This window comes from Aedes albopictus, chromosome 1 (assembly GCF_035046485.1).
Source record: "Aedes albopictus strain Foshan chromosome 1, AalbF5, whole genome shotgun sequence".
NCBI classification, from domain to species: domain Eukaryota; kingdom Metazoa; phylum Arthropoda; class Insecta; order Diptera; family Culicidae; genus Aedes; species Aedes albopictus.
This window is the reverse complement of record NC_085136.1, coordinates 320,608,199-320,629,674: the sequence shown is the minus strand read 5'-3', so window position 1 is coordinate 320,629,674 and position 21,476 is coordinate 320,608,199. Positions and strand designations below refer to the sequence as shown.

At 40.4% G+C, this 21,476-nt stretch overlaps 1 protein-coding gene and 1 long non-coding RNA gene across 2 annotated transcripts in view; one reads left to right on the top strand and one right to left on the bottom strand.

The window, feature by feature from the left end:
- LOC134285765 (uncharacterized) overlaps positions 1–21,476 on the bottom strand; it is a 578,496-nt gene that overhangs the window by 515,416 nt on the left and 41,604 nt on the right. The window lies entirely within an intron of this gene.
- LOC109411049 (dynein beta chain, ciliary) overlaps positions 18,459–21,476 on the top strand; it is a 44,619-nt gene continuing 41,601 nt past the window's right edge. Inside the window, exon 1 of the mRNA XM_029867566.2 lies at positions 18,459–19,126. Coding sequence (XP_029723426.2) covers positions 18,827–19,126 — 300 coding nt within the window. The 5' untranslated portion in view covers positions 18,459–18,826. The remainder of the gene's footprint in view (positions 19,127–21,476) is intronic.

The following is a 21,476-nucleotide window of genomic DNA, read 5'->3' as shown; positions in this document are numbered from 1 at the left end:
TGGTCTTGTTGACGTTGATGGTAAGATCTGCCGCCGAGGAGCGATTGGCAAGATCATCGAGCTTGCTGCGCATATCAGAGCGCCGTTGAGCTAGGAGAGCAACGTCATCAACCAATTCGAAGTCATTTATGTGCTCCATGGTAATGGGCTGCTACAGCAACCTACGATTTGGTTCACGATCAAACGCACCTTCCAGGATCTCGTCGATTACGATGAGGAACAGTAGCGGTGATATCATACTTCCTTGTATCACTCCAGCAATGACCCAGATGGGATCGGACAAAACACCGTTGTGTAGTTCTCTGCACGAAAGTGCCCTGTACTGTGCAGCAAAGAGGCCGATGATTTTTTCAAGGACATCCTTGCGCTTGAGGGCTTCCCACATGTTTCCGTGATTGAGACGAGCGAAATCTTTTTCGTAATTAATGAACACCAGGTAAAGAGACTCTAGGAATTCATTGATTTGCTCCAGAATGACACGGAGCGTGACAATATGGTCAACACAAGATCGGCCGGCACGGAATCCAGCTTGCTGCTGTCGGAGAATTGCATCAATCTTCTCCTGTATCCAGTTACGGATCACTTTGCAGAGGGCTTTGAGAACGATGCACAGTAACATGGTGCCCCGCGATTTTTCACATACAGTCAGGTGACCCCTTCTGGGTACCTCTACTAAGACGCCTTGCATCCAGTCGACCGAAAATGTCGCGCTTTCCCTAAAGTTGCAGAATAATTGATGCAGCAGTTGTACGGATACTACGGGGTCATCTTTGAGCATCTCAGCTGATATGGGATCGACCCTTGGGACTGTGTTCGATTACATGGTACGGATGGCTGTGTCAATCTCCTGCACTTATGGAGCTTCGGTGTTTTCGTGGCCGACACTTAAAAAAGGTTTCCAAAGTGCTCGAACCAGTGTTTCAACTGGTCAGCCGGGTCGAACAATAACTGCCCAGGCGTGTCTTTCACGGGCATCGCAGCTTTGATCTTATTCCCACTAAGGCAACGTGAAACATCATAGAGAAGATGGCTTTCACCGAGCACTTCTAGAGACTCGGATAGCGCTGACGGACTACGGCTTTGACTTCTTGTGTTTTCTCTCGCTTTATCGTGGCTTTGGCGTTACTTCTCTCCTCTATCTTCCTCTAGGTGTCATCTGTGATCTACAGCTTTCTCTGAGTGCGTAGCTTGTCCAAATTATTCTCGAACCTGAAGAGAAATTCGCGTAGAAAACATCATACCTGGAGGATGATTCCTGGAGGAAAGAATGTCATACTTTGTCGATTGAATTCATTACCGATCAATTGGAATTTTCCGATTATGAAATTTTTTATCGGATCAATCACCCATGGCTCAATGAAAGTTCACGCTCCATACCCGAGTAATCTGCATTCTTCAACTTTGAAAGCAAAACCTCAGTTAATGGGCAACTGCACAAAGTTTCCCCTCACAGAAAAAAAATCCCACCTAATAAACAACGGCGAACAAAAATTATCCTTCACTCATCGCCACACTTTCGAGCAGTTTTTAGTTCGCAGATTGTTTTCGGTATTGTTTTCGCCGACCCAACAAACAAAGGCGAACAAATTGTACCGCAAGTGCCTCCCGTTCCTCAGTCAGTAGGTACCTACGTAACTCACCTTCCGCGCCCAATCCACCCGCCACCAACAACGTAAACTGCCACGTTGCGGAACTCCACACAATAAACCACGAAACTTTTCTACTCACCCAGCGCAGCGAGGAGAACTCTACAAATCGCGGATCGCGCGACCCTCTTACTCATCTTGCCGCCGCCGCCGCACTTCCCCAGCGGACGCGTTGATAGGATTTGAAATTGGCGCGCTTCCTGACTCGAGCGGGTAGGTAAAGCTTACAAACCTTCAATGAATCACGAATTAACGGCTTCTCAACTTCCAACACCAAGTGGGCTGAAGCTGAATGTAGTGATGTGTGTAAAAATAAATTACTTTCATGCTTGCCATCTCACCGTGTTACAGTACGGTTCCGATTGGTTCCTGTACCTACTAGGTAGGTACATAGGTAGGCACCAACCTAGTAGCAGTTGATGGTGTGATAGAAAAGCATACACATTAGTGAACACTGTTTGGAGAGGCATTTCCGTTTTGCCGAGCAGTATAGGCACTCAAAAGGTTCAAGTTTTTCTTGGCGCAGAGGTGCAGTTAAGGCGGCGTCCGTAAACTACGGGAAGCGGGAATTGTGGAGCGTCTTAGAGGTATTAGTGTGGGAGCTTCTGGATGGTTTCCTGTGGAAACTTCATGTAGGAGATCCTTCCTGTAATCCTGTAGGGCTCTGTAGAGACTCCTGGACTCCTGTAGGAACTCTTGGATAGATTCAAAGAGGAGCTCCTCCTGCAGGGATACCCGTAGAAACTCCTAGACGAATTCCTGGTACACTTTTTTTTATTCTTAATCACTTAACCTAATTTACAGCTCTATTGTCCACTGGGGCACTACGTGAGCAATTTCCATTGACAGCTGCACTTACAGTTTTTGTACAGCACCTAGATTCTATTCTACTTTATCGAACTGGTTGCCTTTCTGCTGCTTTCACTTTTTCTACTTTATACCTAGTAGAATGATGAGCACAAGGATGATGATGGATGGCCGTTGTTTCTTTCCAGTCCGATTGGGGGTCCATTATGAGTAGCAGTTCGCCGATGTCCAGGTATCCGGGTACGTTTGAGCCACGGGGCTCAGAAGAGGGTCAGTGTCAGTTGCCCTCGGGGGAAAAGCAACTGACGAAAAATTGCAAGTGCCTGGGCTGGGAATCAAACCCATGACCATCCGCATATGAAGCGAACGTGTGACCAAGTACGCCACGGGCCCCAGCTAACTGGTACACTTGACAGAAAGTATTCTTTGTGGTATTCCTGTAGACACTCCAGAAGAGACATTTGTAGGAAATTAAGTATGGATAATCGTATTAAACTTCTAGAAGAATTGCTAAAGAAACTCTTGATTGGCAACTAACTAGAGTTTCTTGAGGAATTATTTTAATATTGCGGGAGAGATATCTTCAAGAATTACTTAAATAGTTTCTGCACGAGCTCCTATAGGGGTTTCTATAGGAATCGATTCCTGTAGGATTACCTAGAGGTAGCGGTAATCCCTGAGGAGTTCCTACAGGAATTTCTACAGGGACTGATAGAGAGATTGCTGTTGAAACTCCGGGAAGGAACTCGTAGCTCCAACATGAATTCCTATAAACGCCCAAGAATACATTCCTTTTGGAATTTTTGAAGGTATTTCCTAAAAGATTCCTGAATACCGATGCCAAATTTTTGCAGCTGTTTTCATTTAAATTTGGTCGTGCTGTTGTTGTCGTTCCCAATGTGTAGCTGGAGTGTGATTCGTAGTGGCAATGCCAGCTATAGGTAATATGCCGATTTTGTCTACATCGATGACCAGGACATAATCGCTGGATATTTAGAAGGATATTTATCGGTGAGCTCGTTCCATATTATAATATAACAGTAGGTATATGATATGTATTATTTACTAAACAACATTTTTGCCTTTCTCGTACACCAAAGTGCACTGAAAGGCTATATGTTCACTCAAAAAAACGAAATTTCGATAGAAGGCTCGGAGAATAGAGATGATGTCTGTATGTGTGTATGTGTATGTGTGTCTGTGAGCAAAATAAGTTCTCACTTTTGAGAAACTTCCCATTATTTGCTATTGAAAATGGTCCGGATCGATCAAGGCGTTCCGGAGTTGTGGTCATTTCAGTGATCCGGACCAGCATCGATAGAACTGGCCGTATATAAAACTGAACCACACCCCATCATGCGACACATCAAACTGCGAATTGTTGTAACCTTTAGCATAATTGACGAATTTTGTGCGGAAATCAACACTGGAGACCAGACATTCCATGATATCGGCCTTAAATTCAAGATGGCAGCCTAATATTCAAGATGGCGGCTCCAAATTGAAGCTGGTGGCTATTCAATGGTGTTTTATGCTCTAAAACCATATAAATATAAGCCCAGCGTTGTCTGGCTGTCTGTCCGTAACGCTTTGAAATGTTTCATTGAAATGTTTCATTATAGTTGTATCAAAGTTCTAAAACTTATGAGAACTTTCTCGATGTTTTTTGACTTTCCAGAAACAATAAGAAGAACCTTCTGGAATGTTCTGGAACATCAATATTTTAAAAATAAAAATAAACTGTCTGGAAGTTGCTGAAAGTTCCAGGAAAAAAGAAAAAAAAAGAACGTTCTAGAATGTTCTGGAACGTCTTTACGTTTCGACGAGAATCTCCTTGAAGTTTCTGGACGCTTCGAAAGGAGGCGAAGAACCTTCTGCAGCATTATGGAACATCTTCTTCATCTTTTTATTGGCATAGCATCTCAACTGGGACAAAGCCTGCTTCTTAGCTATGAACGTCTGTCTATGAGCTCTTTCACAGTTATTAACTGAGAACTTCCTCTTCTAATAATCACTTCTAAAATGTTAAACTTTTTAGAAAAGAACCTTCTAGAATATTCTCAACATCAAACTGTATAAAGTTTAAAGACTTTATGGAAGTTAGGGAACAGGCAAAAAAGTAAGAGCCTTCTCGAATGTTATGGAACATAAAAATGTATAAAAATTCCAGAAACCTCCTGGAAGTTACTGAATGTTCCAAAAGTAAAACAATCACCTGAGATATTCTAGTTTATCACACTTTCTCAAATACGGAAAACTTTCTGTAAGCTACTTAAATGAGAAGAACTTTATGGAATGTTCTGTAACACTTTCTTAACCTTAGTAAGGTCTTGGGGTCTTTTTTGACCTTTTTCAAATTTCAATTCTCTGTAGCTTTTGTTTAACGAATCCTAGCAATCTGAAATTTTCTGACAATTATTTTTTCGCGGAAATAAACCTTTCCCAAAAATCAAAAGCATTGAATGACCCCTAGGGGCGCTCCCATAAAAAAAGTTACAAATAAGACCCTGGGGTCATTTTTGACCCCAAACTTTGGACAGCTCGCAAAAATCAGTGGCTTGACCGATTTTGGATCTCTTTGGCCCAAATGAAAGGGGCACAATTCTAGTTTTCAAAACCACCGGAGAAATCCGGATTCGGCCACTGTGGCCACCGGGAACCTGCTTCAACTGAAAAATGCCGCTTTTTAGACCCTAACTTTGGCAAGCTATAACTTTGCAACCAAACAAGTAATCCGGACCGTCCAAGGGTCGTTGGAAAGGTATTTACGTGGACTTTGATTATGGACATTAATATTCACTAATTATTGAGAACCGGTTCCGAAAATCCGGAACATCCGAAATATTAGTTTTCATCATTGCTATGTGCATGAAAATCCACAAATGTATTCCCTTTATACATTTTATTGCATTACTTCTCTGCACGCTTCACTGAAATGAGACACATATTGTTTAAGACCAATTTTGAAGGGTTCTGGGCAGGTCTGGTCAATGCGGAGCGGGTTACAGGGACTCCGGAAGGTGGTCAATTGGGTAACGACAATGAACTTCGTATAGTTTTCGCTCCAAAACCCGGCGCCTCATGGTGCAACCTTCGTGGATTTTCATATCTGTTGTTCTTGTGATACACAAAGAGATCGATAGTCATCTTCTTCTTCTTCTTGGCGTAACATCCCTACTGGAAAAAATCCTGCTTCTCAGCATAAGTGTTTTATGTGCACTTCTACTAGTATATACTGAAATTTTTCTCTGCCAATCATTAGTTTACATATGTATATCGTGTGGCAGGCACGAAGATACTATATGCGCATGGGAGTAAGAGTAATTTCCCTTACGAAACGTTCCTAGGCCAACCGTAAATCGAGCCCGTCACCCTCTGCATGGTCATGCTAAATGCCTTTGGGGCCAGCTATGGTTATAGGGGCCCCAAATGAATAGTCATATTGGTTCCACGTGGTCACCGGAGTGGCCACCGGAGCAATCCATATTGTATTACTCTCAGATTATTACAATAAATGTAGGCTTCGACAGCTAAATTTAAATCATTTACATTTATAATTGTAATGTTCTGGTATATAAATGAACAAATGATGATCTCAATATTGTCTTGCGAATTTTACTGTGAAGATTACAAATTGGGTTCGAAACGTTGGAGCCAAGAAAATAAATTCGTAGGCCAATTTATTATGCAAGCCAGACCAAAGTTTGTTCAAAGATCAAAGATGATTTCGGTCTTTACAGGCCATGGTCATCAGAGAAACTGTTTTACAGCATAAGTAGACATTTAGCAGCTGACCTCATATTGTGTTTCACACTTGAGGTGCAAAGTGTGAGCAACCAATCTGTCATTTGGTTCTTTGTGATCAAATAATTGATTATAAAATGATTCCGTACTTTAGAAAATGAAGTTTTCCGTGCTTTAGAAATAGAAGTTATACTGAGAATCACCCCAAAAGCTTCACCAGGAATTTCTCCAGAAGATGCACTGGGAATTTCTGTAGGAGTCAAACCGGGTATCTCTCCTTGAGGGAGCCTCGGGCTGAAAATCCCCATAATAAAGAGCCAACAATAATAAATCCTTGAGGGATTCACCGATAAATCATTTAAAATTTCCGCGGAAAACTTATCTAAGAGTTTCCCGGAGAATCTATTGAAGGAATTGTCGGGTCGATCTCCATCGGAACTTATGAAAATTTCTGGCAAAAATTCCGAAGGAACTCTTGAAGGAATTTTCGGACGACCACCCGAAGAAATATCCTGAGAGACTACTGAACGAAATTCTAGAGATCTACTGAAGAACTTTCTGCTAGAAAGATTCTTAGTAGAAACCCTAGAAGAATTAGAGATGGAACTCTTAAGACAATTCCTGTGGAAGTCTTTGATGAATTCCCAACTAACATTTTTGCTGTATAAGAGCTTAAAGAGCATTCGTCCAAAGTCGTTTGTTCTATAAACTGCTATGCAGCTACGTTTGTTAGTATGTTAGTAGTTTTTTGTTAGTGTTTTTTTTTTCAAATTAAAAAAATAATAAAATTCTCTTCTGGTAGAATTACTGGTGTAACGCCTGGTAATTTTTTTACAGAATTTCCCGGTAAAGCTCCTTGATGATTTTCGATAGGAAATCTTAGAGGGATTCCCGATGAAAATCCCAAAAAAAATCGAATAAAAGTCTTTGAAGAATTCCATGTAGAGCATCCATAGAAACTATAAACCAGAAACATTGAGCATTTAGTGGCACTCCTAGAGGATTTCTCGGTGAAATTCCTCTAAGTGTGCCTACTATAAATTCTAGAGGAATATCTGGTGTAACTATTGAAAATTCAAGAGGAATTTCAGGAGGAGCTAGAGGAATTCACGAAGCATCTGTGTTGCAAAGCTCCTACAGTTATTCACAGCAAAACTCTTGGAAGCTGATGGATCTCTCAGATCTCTCAGAAAAACACATAGAGAATGGGAAATTCTCTTTGGAACTTTTAGAACGATTTCTGAAGAGATTTTCGGTGGAACTTCGAGAAAAAATACCAGAAGAATTCCCGATAAAACTCTTGCCAGACTTCCCGATGGAGCTTCGAGAAATAAATCGATGCAACTCCTAGAGAAATTCTCTTTGGAACTCCTTGACGAATCCCTAGTGGATTTCCTAGAGGGATTCTTGCTGTAACTCCCAGAAGAATTTCTGCTCGAAGTCTCAGAGGAGTTCCAGTGAATGCACTGAAGGAATTCACAGTATATTTGCTGGATGGATTCAAGGTGGATTAACTACTACTAATTCATAAAATTGGCGGGGTTCCCACAAGTATTCACAGAGGATCTTCGAGTGAAACTTCCTCTGTAACTGGAAGTACTTCCGTTGAAACTTTGAGCAGAATTGCCAGTGAAATTCCGACAGGAACTCCTAGAGGAATTCTCAGTGGATTTACTAAAGAAATAATCAATGGAAGTAGAAAAAAAAACAATTAGTGGAACTTCTACAGAAAATCCATTTGGAACTCCTAAGAGAATTCGTAACGGAACTCCTAGAGGATTTTCCTGAGAAACTCCTAGAGGCATTTCCGTTGTAACTTCGGAAACAGTTCTTAGTTCAAAAAATTACTACTGGCGAGAGAGTTTGCGTGGCAACCTCTAGACGTTGTGGAGAAAATCCTTAGTTATATTTTCAATCTTTAGAGATATCCTCGATTGAGTAAAACAATAGCACTCATATTTGCCAAAGTTCGTCAAATTACGAAAAGTTACAAAACTAAGTGTAGTAACCTTATACTACAAAATAACTTCGATACTTAGCTTCAGTTTGAATACAAATTTGCTTGTTATTGAAATGGTTTTCGATAAGTACTAAGCAATTTTGTTGATGAAATGCGTAAAGTGTTGAGCACCATTGATCTAGAGGAATTCCTGCAGGAGCTCCTGCGGGCACTTCTAGACGAATAATAGGTGGGACTTCGTGAGAGATTCTTGTTTGAACTCTGTGAGAGAAATTCTGCCGCAATGCCAAGTGAAACTCCTATAGCAATAATCGTGGGAGCTTCCGATGGATTTTTTTAATTTTCACCAGAGATGAAAAAGGCCGCTGGAATAGAGCAATTTTCAACAATCCTTCCTCCAACAGGTATGAAGCCTCCTCATTTCTTCAACTTTGTATTTTATAATTTGCAATAACAATTTTTGAGTTCATTTCCAGTGAGAGTGCACTCATTGATAGTAAGATTGCTGCATCTACAATAATTGTTGTTGTGAGAATACTAACAAAAAATTACAAATCTATACATTTGTTGGTAAAGAAAGGTGATCATACTTGCAACACCATAAGTAATTCCTAGAGGAAGTCCTGGTAAAATTCTAGGTGGAACTGTCTCATGAATTTCCGGTATTTTTATTTTGGAATCTCCAGTTTTTATGGAATCTCTCGAATACTATCATACACCCGGAACTGTAATGTTATGCTATGTTGTCGTTATTCTGCAGAATGACGTAAGTGACTATACAATTTTGGCTCCTTTTTAGTTATTCACCTAACAATCTATCGGTCATTATTTTACTTTTCTTTCGTAGATGCAACCGAATGCGTGATAATGTTAGCACCATCGTACAAATTAGGTTCCCGTATCCCGTATCACACACAATAATGTCTTGGATTTCTTTGCATGCACGTAAGCTCTAACTCACATCATAGTCAGTGCTGAGATGTCATTTCGGCATATCTAAATTCAACCACCTACAGCACATTTTAGATGCTGATCCCGAGAATATCGTATATTCTAACATGTGTGGCTAGAACAGTCCAGTGTGTTTGCAGATGGTACGGGAAACCTATTTGTACGATGGTGCAAACATTATCACGCATCGGTAGATAATGACAAAATCTTGCATCATAATCTGGCAGAAATATTACAGTTTTATTATTTTACGAGACATATACAAGAAAGTCAGAATTTAAAAAAAAACGCTCACAACAGTATGGTGAGTAGTGTGGGTCATCGGAAGCGTTTTCTCAGATCAAAGCTTTTTTGGTTCCGTTTCGGGTCCTGAGTATCTGTGCAAAATTTGAGCACGATCGGTTGCGTCTAAACTTTGCGCATTGCAATTGAAATTTGTATGGGATTTTGTATGGGAAAACACACTTTTTTGCATTTTAGCCATAAGTTGAAAAAGTTTGTCTGAAGCTTTTTAACCGATATTGTAAATTGATAGCCTAGGATGTTCTGAATAACTTTGTTGAAGACCGCAAAGCGATCCGATGCTTGTGAAAATAGTTATAACCTACGAACCGCATGCATGTGTTTATGTTTTAACATGTAAAGGAATAACAATAGCAACAAAATCATGATGTTTCGCCAAGCAGTGCCAACGCTATAACTTTTTTCATAAGCATCATATCACTTCGCGGTCTTCGACAAAGTTTTTCAGGACACCCTAGGCTATGTTTTCACTTTGACGGTTACGCGGTTTTAGAAAAAATCGAGCTTGTTATGAGAGAAATGCAAAAAAGTGTGTTTTCCCATGTAAAACCCCATACAAACTTCAAACGCGATGCGCAAAACGTAGATATAACCGATCGTGCCCAAATTTTGCACACTTATTTGGGTCCTGAAATGGTATCAAAAAAGCTTTGATCTGATGGGATACTATTGAATTTTTCACTTTTCCATATAAACGATGACCCACTCTTGGTGAGCTTCCGAATGCCTACTTTTGTTGCAGAAAATTGAAGTAACATAATTGGGGTTACTCCGGTGGTTACTCTAGTGGCCTAAAAAGATCGAGATCTTTATTTGTTCATTTATATACCAGAACATTACAGTTACGATAAATAATAAAAATTAAGCCGTCAAAAGCCTACATTTATTGTAATAATCTGAGAGTAATACAATATGGATTGCTCCGGTGGCCACTCCGGTGACCACGTGGAACCAATATGACTATTCATTTGGGGCCCCTATAACCATAGCTGGCCCCAAAGGCATTTAGCATGACCATGCAGAGGGTGACGGGCTCGATTTACGGTTGGCCTAGGAACGTTTCGTAAGGGAAATTACTCTTACTCCCATGCGCATATAGTATCTTCGTGCCTGCCACACGATATACATATGTAAACTAATAATTGGCAGAGAAAAATTTCAGTATATACTAGTAGAAGTGCACATAAAACACTTATGCTGAGAAGCAGGATTTTTTCCAGTAGGGATGTTACGCCAAGAAGAAGAAGAAGATGACTATCGATCTCTTTGTGTATCACAAGAACAACAGATATGAAAATCCACGAAGGTTGCACCATGAGGCGCCGGGTTTTGGAGCGAAAACTATACGAAGTTCATTGTCGTTACCCAATTGACCACCTTCCGGAGTCCCTGTAACCCGCTCCGCATTGACCAGACCTGCCCAGAACCCTTCAAAATTGGTCTTAAACAATATGTGTCTCATTTCAGTGAAGCGTGCAGAGAAGTAATGCAATAAAATGTATAAAGGGAATACATTTGTGGATTTTCATGCACATAGCAATGATGAAAACTAATATTTCGGATGTTCCGGATTTTCGGAACCGGTTCTCAATAATTAGTGAATATAATTGTCTATAATCAAAGTCCACGTAAATACCTTTCCAACGACCCTTGGACGGTCCGGATTACTTGTTTGGTTGCAAAGTTATAGCTTGCCAAAGTTAGGGTCTCAAAAGCGGCATTTTTCAGTTGAAGCAGGTTCCCGGTGGCCACAGTGGCCGAATCCGGATTTCTCCGGTGGAGACTTGTGCCCCTTTCATTTGGGCCAAAGAGATCCAAAATCGGTCAAGCCACTGATTTTTGCGAGCTGTCCAAAGTTTGGGGTCAAAAATGACCCCAGGGTCTTATTTGTAACTTTTTTTTAGGGACTAAGGAAGGTTAAGAAAGAACAAAGGACGTTTTGAGATGCTCTGGAACATCAAATTACATAAAATTTCGAGAACTTTCTGGAAATTACCGATTGTTTAAAAAAAGAAAAAGAATAGTCCTCGGGTATGTTCTAGATTATAAAAATTCTTATTAAGATCCTAAGAACGTTCCAGAAAAAAAGAAAAGAAAAATAACCTTCAAGAATGTTCTGGAACAACCCTATTCATAAATTTTTTTAGATATATCTGAAGCTAACTCCAAAGCTCAGTCCAAAAAAAGAACAAACAGAAAAATCCTCTAGAATATTCTGGAACATCAAACTGCTTTGAATACCTGGAACTTTCTAGAAGCTGCTGGAACGTTAGAAGCAGTAGAAAGAATAAAAAAACGAACTTTCTGGAATTTTCTGGAACATATTATTTAATGCCGAGAATGTTCGAGGTGTTGGTGAGCTTTCATGATAAAATATAAAATGGACCTTCTAAAAAGTTCTGGAACATCAAAATTCATTGAATTTCGAGAACTTTTTGTAGATTAGTGAACGTTCAAGAGATAAGCACACTGAAGAGAGATTCTGGACTGTTCTCGAGAACTTTACAGAAATAGCTGAACATTCTAGAAATCTCTGGAACTCTCTCTACTACTATATAAAAGCGTACGACCAGTAGATTCGGCAGTATTTTTTGAACTGACAGATGTTTATGTGAAAAAGTGTTGCAGTACACTTCTTAACTGCAACACTGGAATTTTAAAAACAATATTTTCCTGGCAAACGTGGCTAGCCACGTCGGGTCAGCTAGTATGGGTATATTTGGTATGGGAAAGATGTCCGAAGTCCAAAAATGGCGACCATAATATCCAAGATGGCAGTTCAAAATTCAAGATGGCGGCTCGAAATTCAAGATGACGTATGGTAAATGGAGTTTTAGGCTATAAAACCATGCAATATGGGTTTATTTGGTATGAGGAAGATGCCCAAAAATCCAAACCAGAATATCCAAGATGGCGGTCTAAAATCCAATATGGCGGCTGTTCAATGGTGCTTTAGGATAATAAATCATTCAATATGGGTATATTTGGTATAGGGAGGATTTACAGAGCCCAGTATTAGAAATCAGAATAACCACGATGGTGGTCCAATATTCAAGATGGCAGCTGTTTAATGGAGTTTTAGGCTCTAAACTTATTCAATATGGGTATTCTGGTATGGGAAAGAAGTCTGGAGTCCGAAAATGACGACCAAAATTTCCAAGATGGCGGACTTACATCCAAAATGGTGGCTCATTGCGGTTTTTTTAAGAGTTAAGGACTCAAACATCAAAAGCCAGATAAACGATATGATTTCTAGTGCCATGAAATGGATTTTTGTAAGAAAGTACGTAAGAAGTAGGTAACCTAAGAAAGTGCGATATTTATCAGCACGTCACTTGAGTTTTTTTGAAAAAGGGTTTCGAACGTACGAGAAAGGCGCCATCACCGCTAGGTGGATTAATTAGGTTTTTTTTTTCATAAAATTGAACATTATTTTTCGTGTATTTACCTAACAAATATTGAAAGCTTCGTCATCTCAAGTGTCGACCTAAGTTCCCTAAGCACTTCCTTTCGATATATGCCACACATGTTCGATGTCGATTTTATCCGCGAAGTTCAGGAACATATGCGATCGCGTGGCAGTTGTTTCGCTCCTTTACACACCAGCTCTCCCCATCGTTCCTTCTAATGCAATGTTGAACAGTAAGTTCGAAAGCGCATTGCCTTGTTTCAGTCCGTCTAAGTTTACGAACGATTGCGACATGTCTTCCGCAACCCGTACACTGATTTCGATCCGTCAAGCGTCCGCACGAATCAGCAATGAAAAGTCCCAAGAAAATGACCACGTGGTTTATGGACAGCCCCTTATAAGGTGATCTACCCACGTTACGGGTAATCAATTCCCGTAGGACTTTTGAGCGATATTCTTAAGAGAAATCCTGGGTGGACCTACAGTAGGAGTTCTGGCAGGGATTTCGGAAAGCATCGAATAAATTTCGATTGGGGTCCCTGAAGCTATTCCGGTAGAAGTTTTTCAGGGCATCTTGATGGGCATTCTTAGAGGATCTCTTGCAGTAGGACATCCAACTTTGGAGGTATTAGAACTCACAGGGGATTACTATGGGAACTCATAGAAGAATGGTAAAAATTAACTCCTGATCTTGTAGATTCCAGAAGGGCTTTCTGGAGAAAATTCCAGAAGTTTTTTGGAGTTCCTGGAGCGGTTTTTATAGACGCACTTGGAGGGATTCTGAGATTCCATAAAAAGATTTTTGTCGTAAGGTATCGCTGTAAGAACTCCTGGAGGAATTCCTTCACGAGCACCTGAAGATACTTCTGATAAATTTACTGACGGCATTTCGATATTGAAAGATCTCCTGGAAACATTTGTAAATGAATGTATGGAGAGAATCTTGTGAGAAGTTTTAAAATGATTTGTTCAATAATCCTCGGACAGATTCTTGTGGCAACTACTAGAAAACTTCCTGAAATGATTTCTGTGGAAACTTCGCAAGACTTTCCGTAAAAATTCTAGGATGGATCCAATTAGGGACTTCGACAAAGATTTCTTAATGACCTCTAGGGGATACTCTTGTAGGAACTTTACGTACAAGATAATAATTTCCCAACTAACATTTATTGTGAATGTAAACGTCAACAAAGCGTCCTCAATACGGCTTGATGCTGAGTTACTGTGTTGTACATATGGACGGAAGCTTCTTTGCAAGCCCTATACCAATGAATCTGGCGAACTTAATCCACATGTATATGCTGTGCGAGCAGCTTCTATGCCACGAAGTCATAGCTCTTTTCTCGGCTCCTATATAACCACTAACTGAATAACATCTTGAGAAGGCGCTTTTTCAGCCTTTTCGCAGTTGTTAAATAATAGTTATACGGCATCCCCAAATTAAACGATCAAATATAATTAGGTTATGGATACCGTGACGCAATACATGTGGAACTGGAATTATCACTTTTAAAATTGAATAATTAAAGTACTTGCCGCTACTTGGAATTGAACGCCCGATCTTCCGTATCCACTGGTCCCGATGATGTCCTCGCTGCCACACTGCTATATAATATTTATCACATAATCTCTACTAAATCTTGGTATTTTTTTATTGGAACACGAAAAGTATTCAATTATGTGATGACCTTTATTTTGGATGTCAGTTAAATATGCTGTTCAGTATCAAAAATAGAGAAAATGTTTTCACCTCCAATGAAACGCACGGAAAATCACCAAAAACAAAGAAGGTGACAAATTTGTAGTCGGCTTCGAAGAGGTATTAAATTTTACAAATAAATATTTATTTCATGTAAATGTAGTTAGGGCCTTGTAAGAACTCAAAATAAACTGTTCTTAACCTCGGTGGAGCGATAATATTCGCTTAAATGGTGGTTTCCTGAAAGCTTTTTGCCTTTCTCGTACACTTAGTGTACTGGAAAGGCTATATGTTCACTCCAAAAATGACTTTTTGATAGAAGGCCCGGAGGGTCGAGTCACATATACCAATCAACTCAGCTCGACGAATTGAAGTGATGTCTGTGTGTGCGTATGTGTGTGTGTATGTGTGTGTACAAATAAACTCACATCACTTTTTGGCAGTAAACCTCAGCCGATTTTAATGACCAACGGTTCATTCGACGCGGAATCTGCTCTCATTGTTTCCTATTGAAAATGGTTCGGATCGGTCCAGCCGTTCCGGAGTTATGGCCATTTAGGTGTTCCGGACCGGTACCCTAGGCAGGGGCCAGATATGAAAACGCTACAAACCCATCCATGTGACACATCAAACTACGGCATTTTTGATAACTTGATGAATGGTAACCATGAAAATGGTCTCAGACCATATCTGAACCGGTAGTGTCCCGGAACCGGTTCCGGGTGTCCCGCCGGAAGTGGCCAAACATAAAAGTGAACTAAACCCATGCATGCGACATATCATATCGCGGCTTTTTCGATGACCTGATCAACAGTAAGCAGAAAAACATTCTCAGATCATATCGGAACCGGTAGTGTTCCGGAACCGGTTCCAGATGTCCCGCTGGGGTGGCCAAGTATAAAATTTAACCAAACCCATGCATGCGACATATCAAATGGTGGCTTTTTTGATATCCTGATGAACAGAAAGCAGAATAATATTCTCAGAACATAATTGAACCAGTAGTGATCTGGAACCGTTTCCAGATATCCCGCCAAAAGTGACCAAATATAAAAGTGAACTAAACCCATGCATGCGACATATCAAACCGCGGCTTTTTCGATAACCTTATTAGCAGTAAGCAGGAAAATATTCTCAGATCATTTCTGAATCGGCAGTGATCCGGAACCGGTTCCGGGTGTCCCGCCGGAAATGGCCAAATATGAAAGTGAACCAAACCCGTGCATGCACACATTAAATAACTTTTTAGGTAACCTGATGAACGGTTAACAAGAAAATAGGATCAGACAACATCAGAAACTACCGGTACTGTTCCGGAATCCATTCCGGGTGCCCCACCGAAAGTAAGCAAATATAAAAGTGAACCAAACCCATGCATGAGACACATCAAATCGCGGCTTTTTAGGTATCTTGATTTAGCAAAAGATAATTTCCGATCATATTTAGGACTACCGGTAGTGTTCCACAACAGCAAGAAAAAAAACATACACGCTCAGAAAACTGTTCTGATAAACGTGAACAAACAAACGCAAATATGAGAACAAACAAATATACACCGTGAACTGGAACTAGTTCCAGTTGTCAATATGGGCGTTCTAGGAACCGTGACATCTAGTTCACGGTGTACATTTCTTATTGTTGTTATCGTTGCTAAGCATAGTTCTCGTTTGTTCCCGTCGCCGTGACTGGGAGTGCATGTATACCGGAACGGATTTTTTTGCGTGTAGACCATACTTTGGAAAACCAATAGTGTGCCGAAACCGGTTCTAGGTGACCCACCGGAAGTGGTCAAATGTAGAATGGAACTAAACGTGCACGCAGCATATTAAATAACGTCTTCTTTGATAATGCGAAGAACGGTCAGCAAGAAAATAGTCTCAGGCCATATTTAAGACTATCGGTAGTGTTCCGGAACAAGTTTCGAGTACCTCGCCGGAACTGTCGAAATGCAAAAATAAACCACACTCATGCATGCATGTGGTTTTTAAGTTACCATATGAACCTTGGCAATAAAATAGTCTCAGGCTATATTTGGAAGACCCGGTAGTGCTCCGGAACCTGTTCCGGTGCCGTATCTAAAGTAACCAAATGTACATGCGACACATCACATCTCGGCTTTTTTAATAACTTAAGGAACGGTAAGCTAGAAATAGGCTCATAGGGGCTGTCCATAAACCACGTGGTCATTTTTTTGGGACTTTTCAACCCCCCCCCCCCCCGCGTGGTCATTTGTCCATACAATTTTTTTTATTTGTCCATACAAAATGGTCATTGGCCGAACCCCCCCCCCCCTCATGACCACGTGGTTTATGGACAGCCCCATACCATATTAGAGACTACCGGTAGGGTTGCACAACCAGCGTTTGGTGCTTCACAAGAACTAGGGTGCCTGTACCAGTTATCGCACCACCTAAGAAAAACTATTTCTACAAAAATAAGAAGAAGACCGACGAATGTAAACAATAAGTCAAATGATTGATTAGTTTTCATACTTTACAGGAAAAATATAAAAACGGAGCCAAAACTACTTTTAGTATTTATTACGGCGTGTGCCAATGATAGGAACCCTGTACCAGTTATGGACACATTTGTTAATTTGGGTTCCACTTCGCACTATTTACATGCATTCCTTATGGGATTTGCCATAACTGGTACACTATGGCGAAATAGGGTGCAAGGAGGCCGAAAAGTTAAGGAAAATGATTTATTTTTACCATAATTTGAGCAAAGTGTGAAGTTTTAATGATGGCAATCATCTTTTGTGATCGTGATCTGTTGTTCACGATTTTTTTCTTGATGATTTGTATCTTTAAAGGTTGAAAATCAACTATGGCGAACTTGAGGTACTATAGCCATAACTGGTACACTGAGCCTACGAAAATAAATAAAATCAATGCAAGCGATAAAAATGTGTAAGAGAACAAAATCTTGACAAATTAAATTCACATACAAACAAACGTCTCACTATACTCACTACCTATCGTTCTTGTTTTGAACTGTCATTAAAATATAGCCTAAAATGTGCCTAAATTTTTTGTCGAAGACTGCAAAGTGATCTGTGATTGTGTAAAAGTTATATCTTAGCTGTTAGCATAGTCTTTATATTGAACAGTCTCCAGTGTTAGTGAAGGTGCTTAAGCAGTCAATTGAGAAGTCTGATATTAATCAGCTCTGCTTATACGTTGAACATAACGTCGGGCTATGTGCCATCATAAGTTTTCAATTCAATGATGGCTGAAAAATGCTTGCTTTTCTTGAAAAATATCAGGATTCAGGAACACTTTGACTTATGTACGTCGACGGAAAGATCGTGAGAAAGGCACTATCACCACTAGGTGGATTAATTTGTTTTTTTTTTTGTAGCAACTGTTGTAAGGACTCCTGTACAAACTTCTAGGGAGAATCTGATAGAAGTTCCAGGAGAAATTGCTAAAGGAACTACTTGAGGGACTATCGTAGGATCTAATAGAGATATTCTCTTAGGAGTTACTGGGGAGTTTCTTATACGAATTCCTGCATAAATTCCTGGTGTAATTGCTAAAGGAACTTAAGAATGCATTCCTAATATTTTTTCAGAGATTTCTGTACTAACTCCTGAATCCCTTCAGGATAATTTGAAGGGATCCTTGTATGGGATCCTGAAAAGATTTCTGTAGTAGCTTTGGGAGAATTTGCAACAGATGATCGTTCCTGAGTCATTTGGATATATCATAAGAAAACTCTTAATACCCTTCTTAGAATATCTCCAATAATTCAAATAAATCTACAGAAGTTAAAAGTAATAAGTAACTCTTCAGGCTTTTTCAAACCTGGAATAACAGGTCACCATCCCTACCCACTTTCAAATATTCACGTGATATCCGGACGACCCCTTCACGCTGCTGGTTCACCTCTATCTCGAAGTGAGAAAGTTTTCCGTTTTTCCAACTCATTCGAAATCGTTCGCGTTAGTTACCGACCGTCATCGCCGCCGCCGCCGCCACCCGAATGCCCCCGGGTAATGTAGTCTCATACATATTGTTGTATGATCGATTGCACCACCGTAAAGGCAGAAGTTCCCTGTTGTAGGTGCCAAGGGGAGGAAATTAGTCGGTTCCCTGTTTTGCGGAAGTTTCCAATTCACCAAACCATCCGAAGGTGGGAGTTCATTCCATCGACGCAGTTGGCCGTGACCAGACGTGTCAATTCGGAGCTTCGCAAATTTCCCCCGATTTTCAAGTGTTCAAGTGTCAAGGAAGACTTCTTAGGAACCGTTAGAAACTTTGATGTGATCCCGATCCGGACCCGGACCATTTCCGCGCGCAACGATGTCCGAAGATAAGAAGAAGAAGGAAGAGAAAGAAGACCCGTGTGCCGCATTCGTCGGGAGCTACCTGAAGACGATGCGGCTGAAGGACGAAAAGTGGCAGAAGCTAATGGGCAACGAAGAGCTCAAGCTGATCGTTATGGAGTGGGTCAAGCGCGCCAACGTCCGGCGACTCATCGTTACATTGAACAATGCCGGGGCGTTGATCCCGACGCACTTTTTTCCGGCGACCGGGAAAGGAAAGCGGTGCTTCTTTATCAAGATCCGGGAAATCGTTCTGGACGTGGATTCAATTCGGGAGGTACGTATTTCGGGATGAGCTAGGATCAATGGTAACCAACATTGGATTAAGCAAACATAAATTAAAACTTAGTAGATAATTCCAAATGGCTTTTATGCATTTTTCAGTTGCGATTTTCCAAACGCATAATCTATTTAGACATTTCAAACAAATTTGTTTGAAATGAGTAGGGGAAGTACGCGTACAAAATAACATCCATTGGCAACCTGGCATCAACGTAGTGTGTATCTCTATCAGCTGGTCACCATTCAGGGGCGCACTGTTGATTGTTATTTTGTTATTTATTGAGTGAATTCGAGGGTGCACTGTTTATATACTGCTTTCATTCATATCACCACACGTTATGAGTTCATTTCATTCACAAATAGTTCAGAACACGTGCTGAACCAGTCCACGTGGTTTTGCATTTATAGATGCATTCTTATATTAGTTGTGTTGAACGGAGTGTGACACTGTGATAGTTACAACTGATTCTTCTATATTTTCTGTTCGTACTATCATCTAAAATGGCTGAGTGACGGAGACTGCCGTGTGACAGTTCTTATTGCTGTAAACGGACATTTTTCCAACTGCAGCATTTGCTTTCACATTGACATCAGTGTTGCAGTATACATTTGCGCTTCTTTGGTAATCAGTATCGAGCGGTTCCTGCTGTGTGTTATCGACATCCCTCCGGATAAACGCAAAGTGATGAATAAGATGAAATGGGAGTGCAACATGGCGCATATTTACACGATTTTTCAAGAGTACAGATCTCGTAATTTACCAAACGTATGAAGCTGAAAATGCTACTCAATGGATGAATGGCCGGGATGAACCTGCCTACGGCAGAAAATCCCAGAATAAAAAAGAAAAATAAATACTCAATGTAGGGTAGAAGTGCTGGAAGCATCAATTTTGGCCAGTCTTCTATTTTGACCATAGACTGTATATTGATTTCAATCAGCATCAACTATTTTTTGATTTGTAGATTTTATTGTTAAAATATGATGATTGCATATATATTTTTTTTTTAAAGTGATTACGGCGGTAGCAACACTGTGCTTATGTTCTACACCGCACCCTTTCCCTACATTTGCTTCTAGGAGCCTCTATTTTTGTTTCAACACACAGAAGTACGTAGGCGTGCGTGGCCCAAGTCGACACTGTTTTGGCCTGCGTTGAACAAAAATAGTTTTAATAAAAGTTTCCCCTTTTTTTCTTTTTGTCAATTGGTTTGTTGTAGTATGGTCCATGTATTTAGTTAGGATCTTGTCAATTTGTCAGTTATTCGAAGTAGATCTCCAAGGTAATAGTCAATTAAGTCATTCTGATCTGTTCTTTCATAGCAGCTTTAGTCTTTGCTTTATTGAAGTGTAGTTTTATTGGAAATATGCTGAATGTCGTTATTAAAAAGAGACGTCTGGAACTGTGTCCTGCTAGTTGTTCCGTCATGCACATACGTCATGTCTTAATAATGCCTAGGAGATTAACGAAAAACGTGTGTACGGTCAGATGTCCATTGCGTAGAAAGTCAAGGAAAATAGGTTTGTCAGTTGTTATGTAAGCCTCGCTTGAAGCACTTCCCGTGAGAACTATGTCATCTGTACACCAACTAATCCGTATCTTTGTACACAGCTAAATACTGTACTGTCAACCGGCGAAAAGCCTATGGATAAATATTAAAAAATGAATAATAATGCTGTCTAGCGCATTGTTTCCTATCGGCCACTATTTTAGTCTAGTCCCAACTGCAAGCTTTTTTCCAATCTTACCGTCAATTGTCTTCTAGATACCCCACGCAATAGATGGGTAGTGAGTTAAACGCAGAGATCCCCCCCCCTCACACTCCCAAATTGTGGTAGGCCCCCGCTAAACCTGCAAACCAGACCCACCCCCAGCCAAAAGCTTAAGCAGATGTGGACAAACCGGTGCTCAACGTGCCTTTGGGTTGAGCTCTCCCATCGTGGCAACATTAAATATGCGGACTGTACAACAATAGTAGTTTTAATAAAATGAATACTGAGAATTTAGGCCGACACTCGAAGTGACGAACTTTACAGTGCTAGTTGAGTAAATACACGAAAGATGGGTAACAACAAGTGTGGACAAACATATCAATAACAATATGCATGTAAAAATAGCCGCCACTATCCATGGTGAATTTAAAATAATGACAACGGATATGTAATGGAACAGACTTAGCTCCAAAATGCCCCTTAGACCGTCAGGAATGTTCACTCTATGTAGTCACGCGTTGTACAAAATGAACCTGAAATGAGAAGAAGACAATGGGCCACAAAATGGCGGCCCGCAAATTTTAGTATTCTGTTTATAGCATTGTTGAGCATCATAGAGAGCATAATTTATA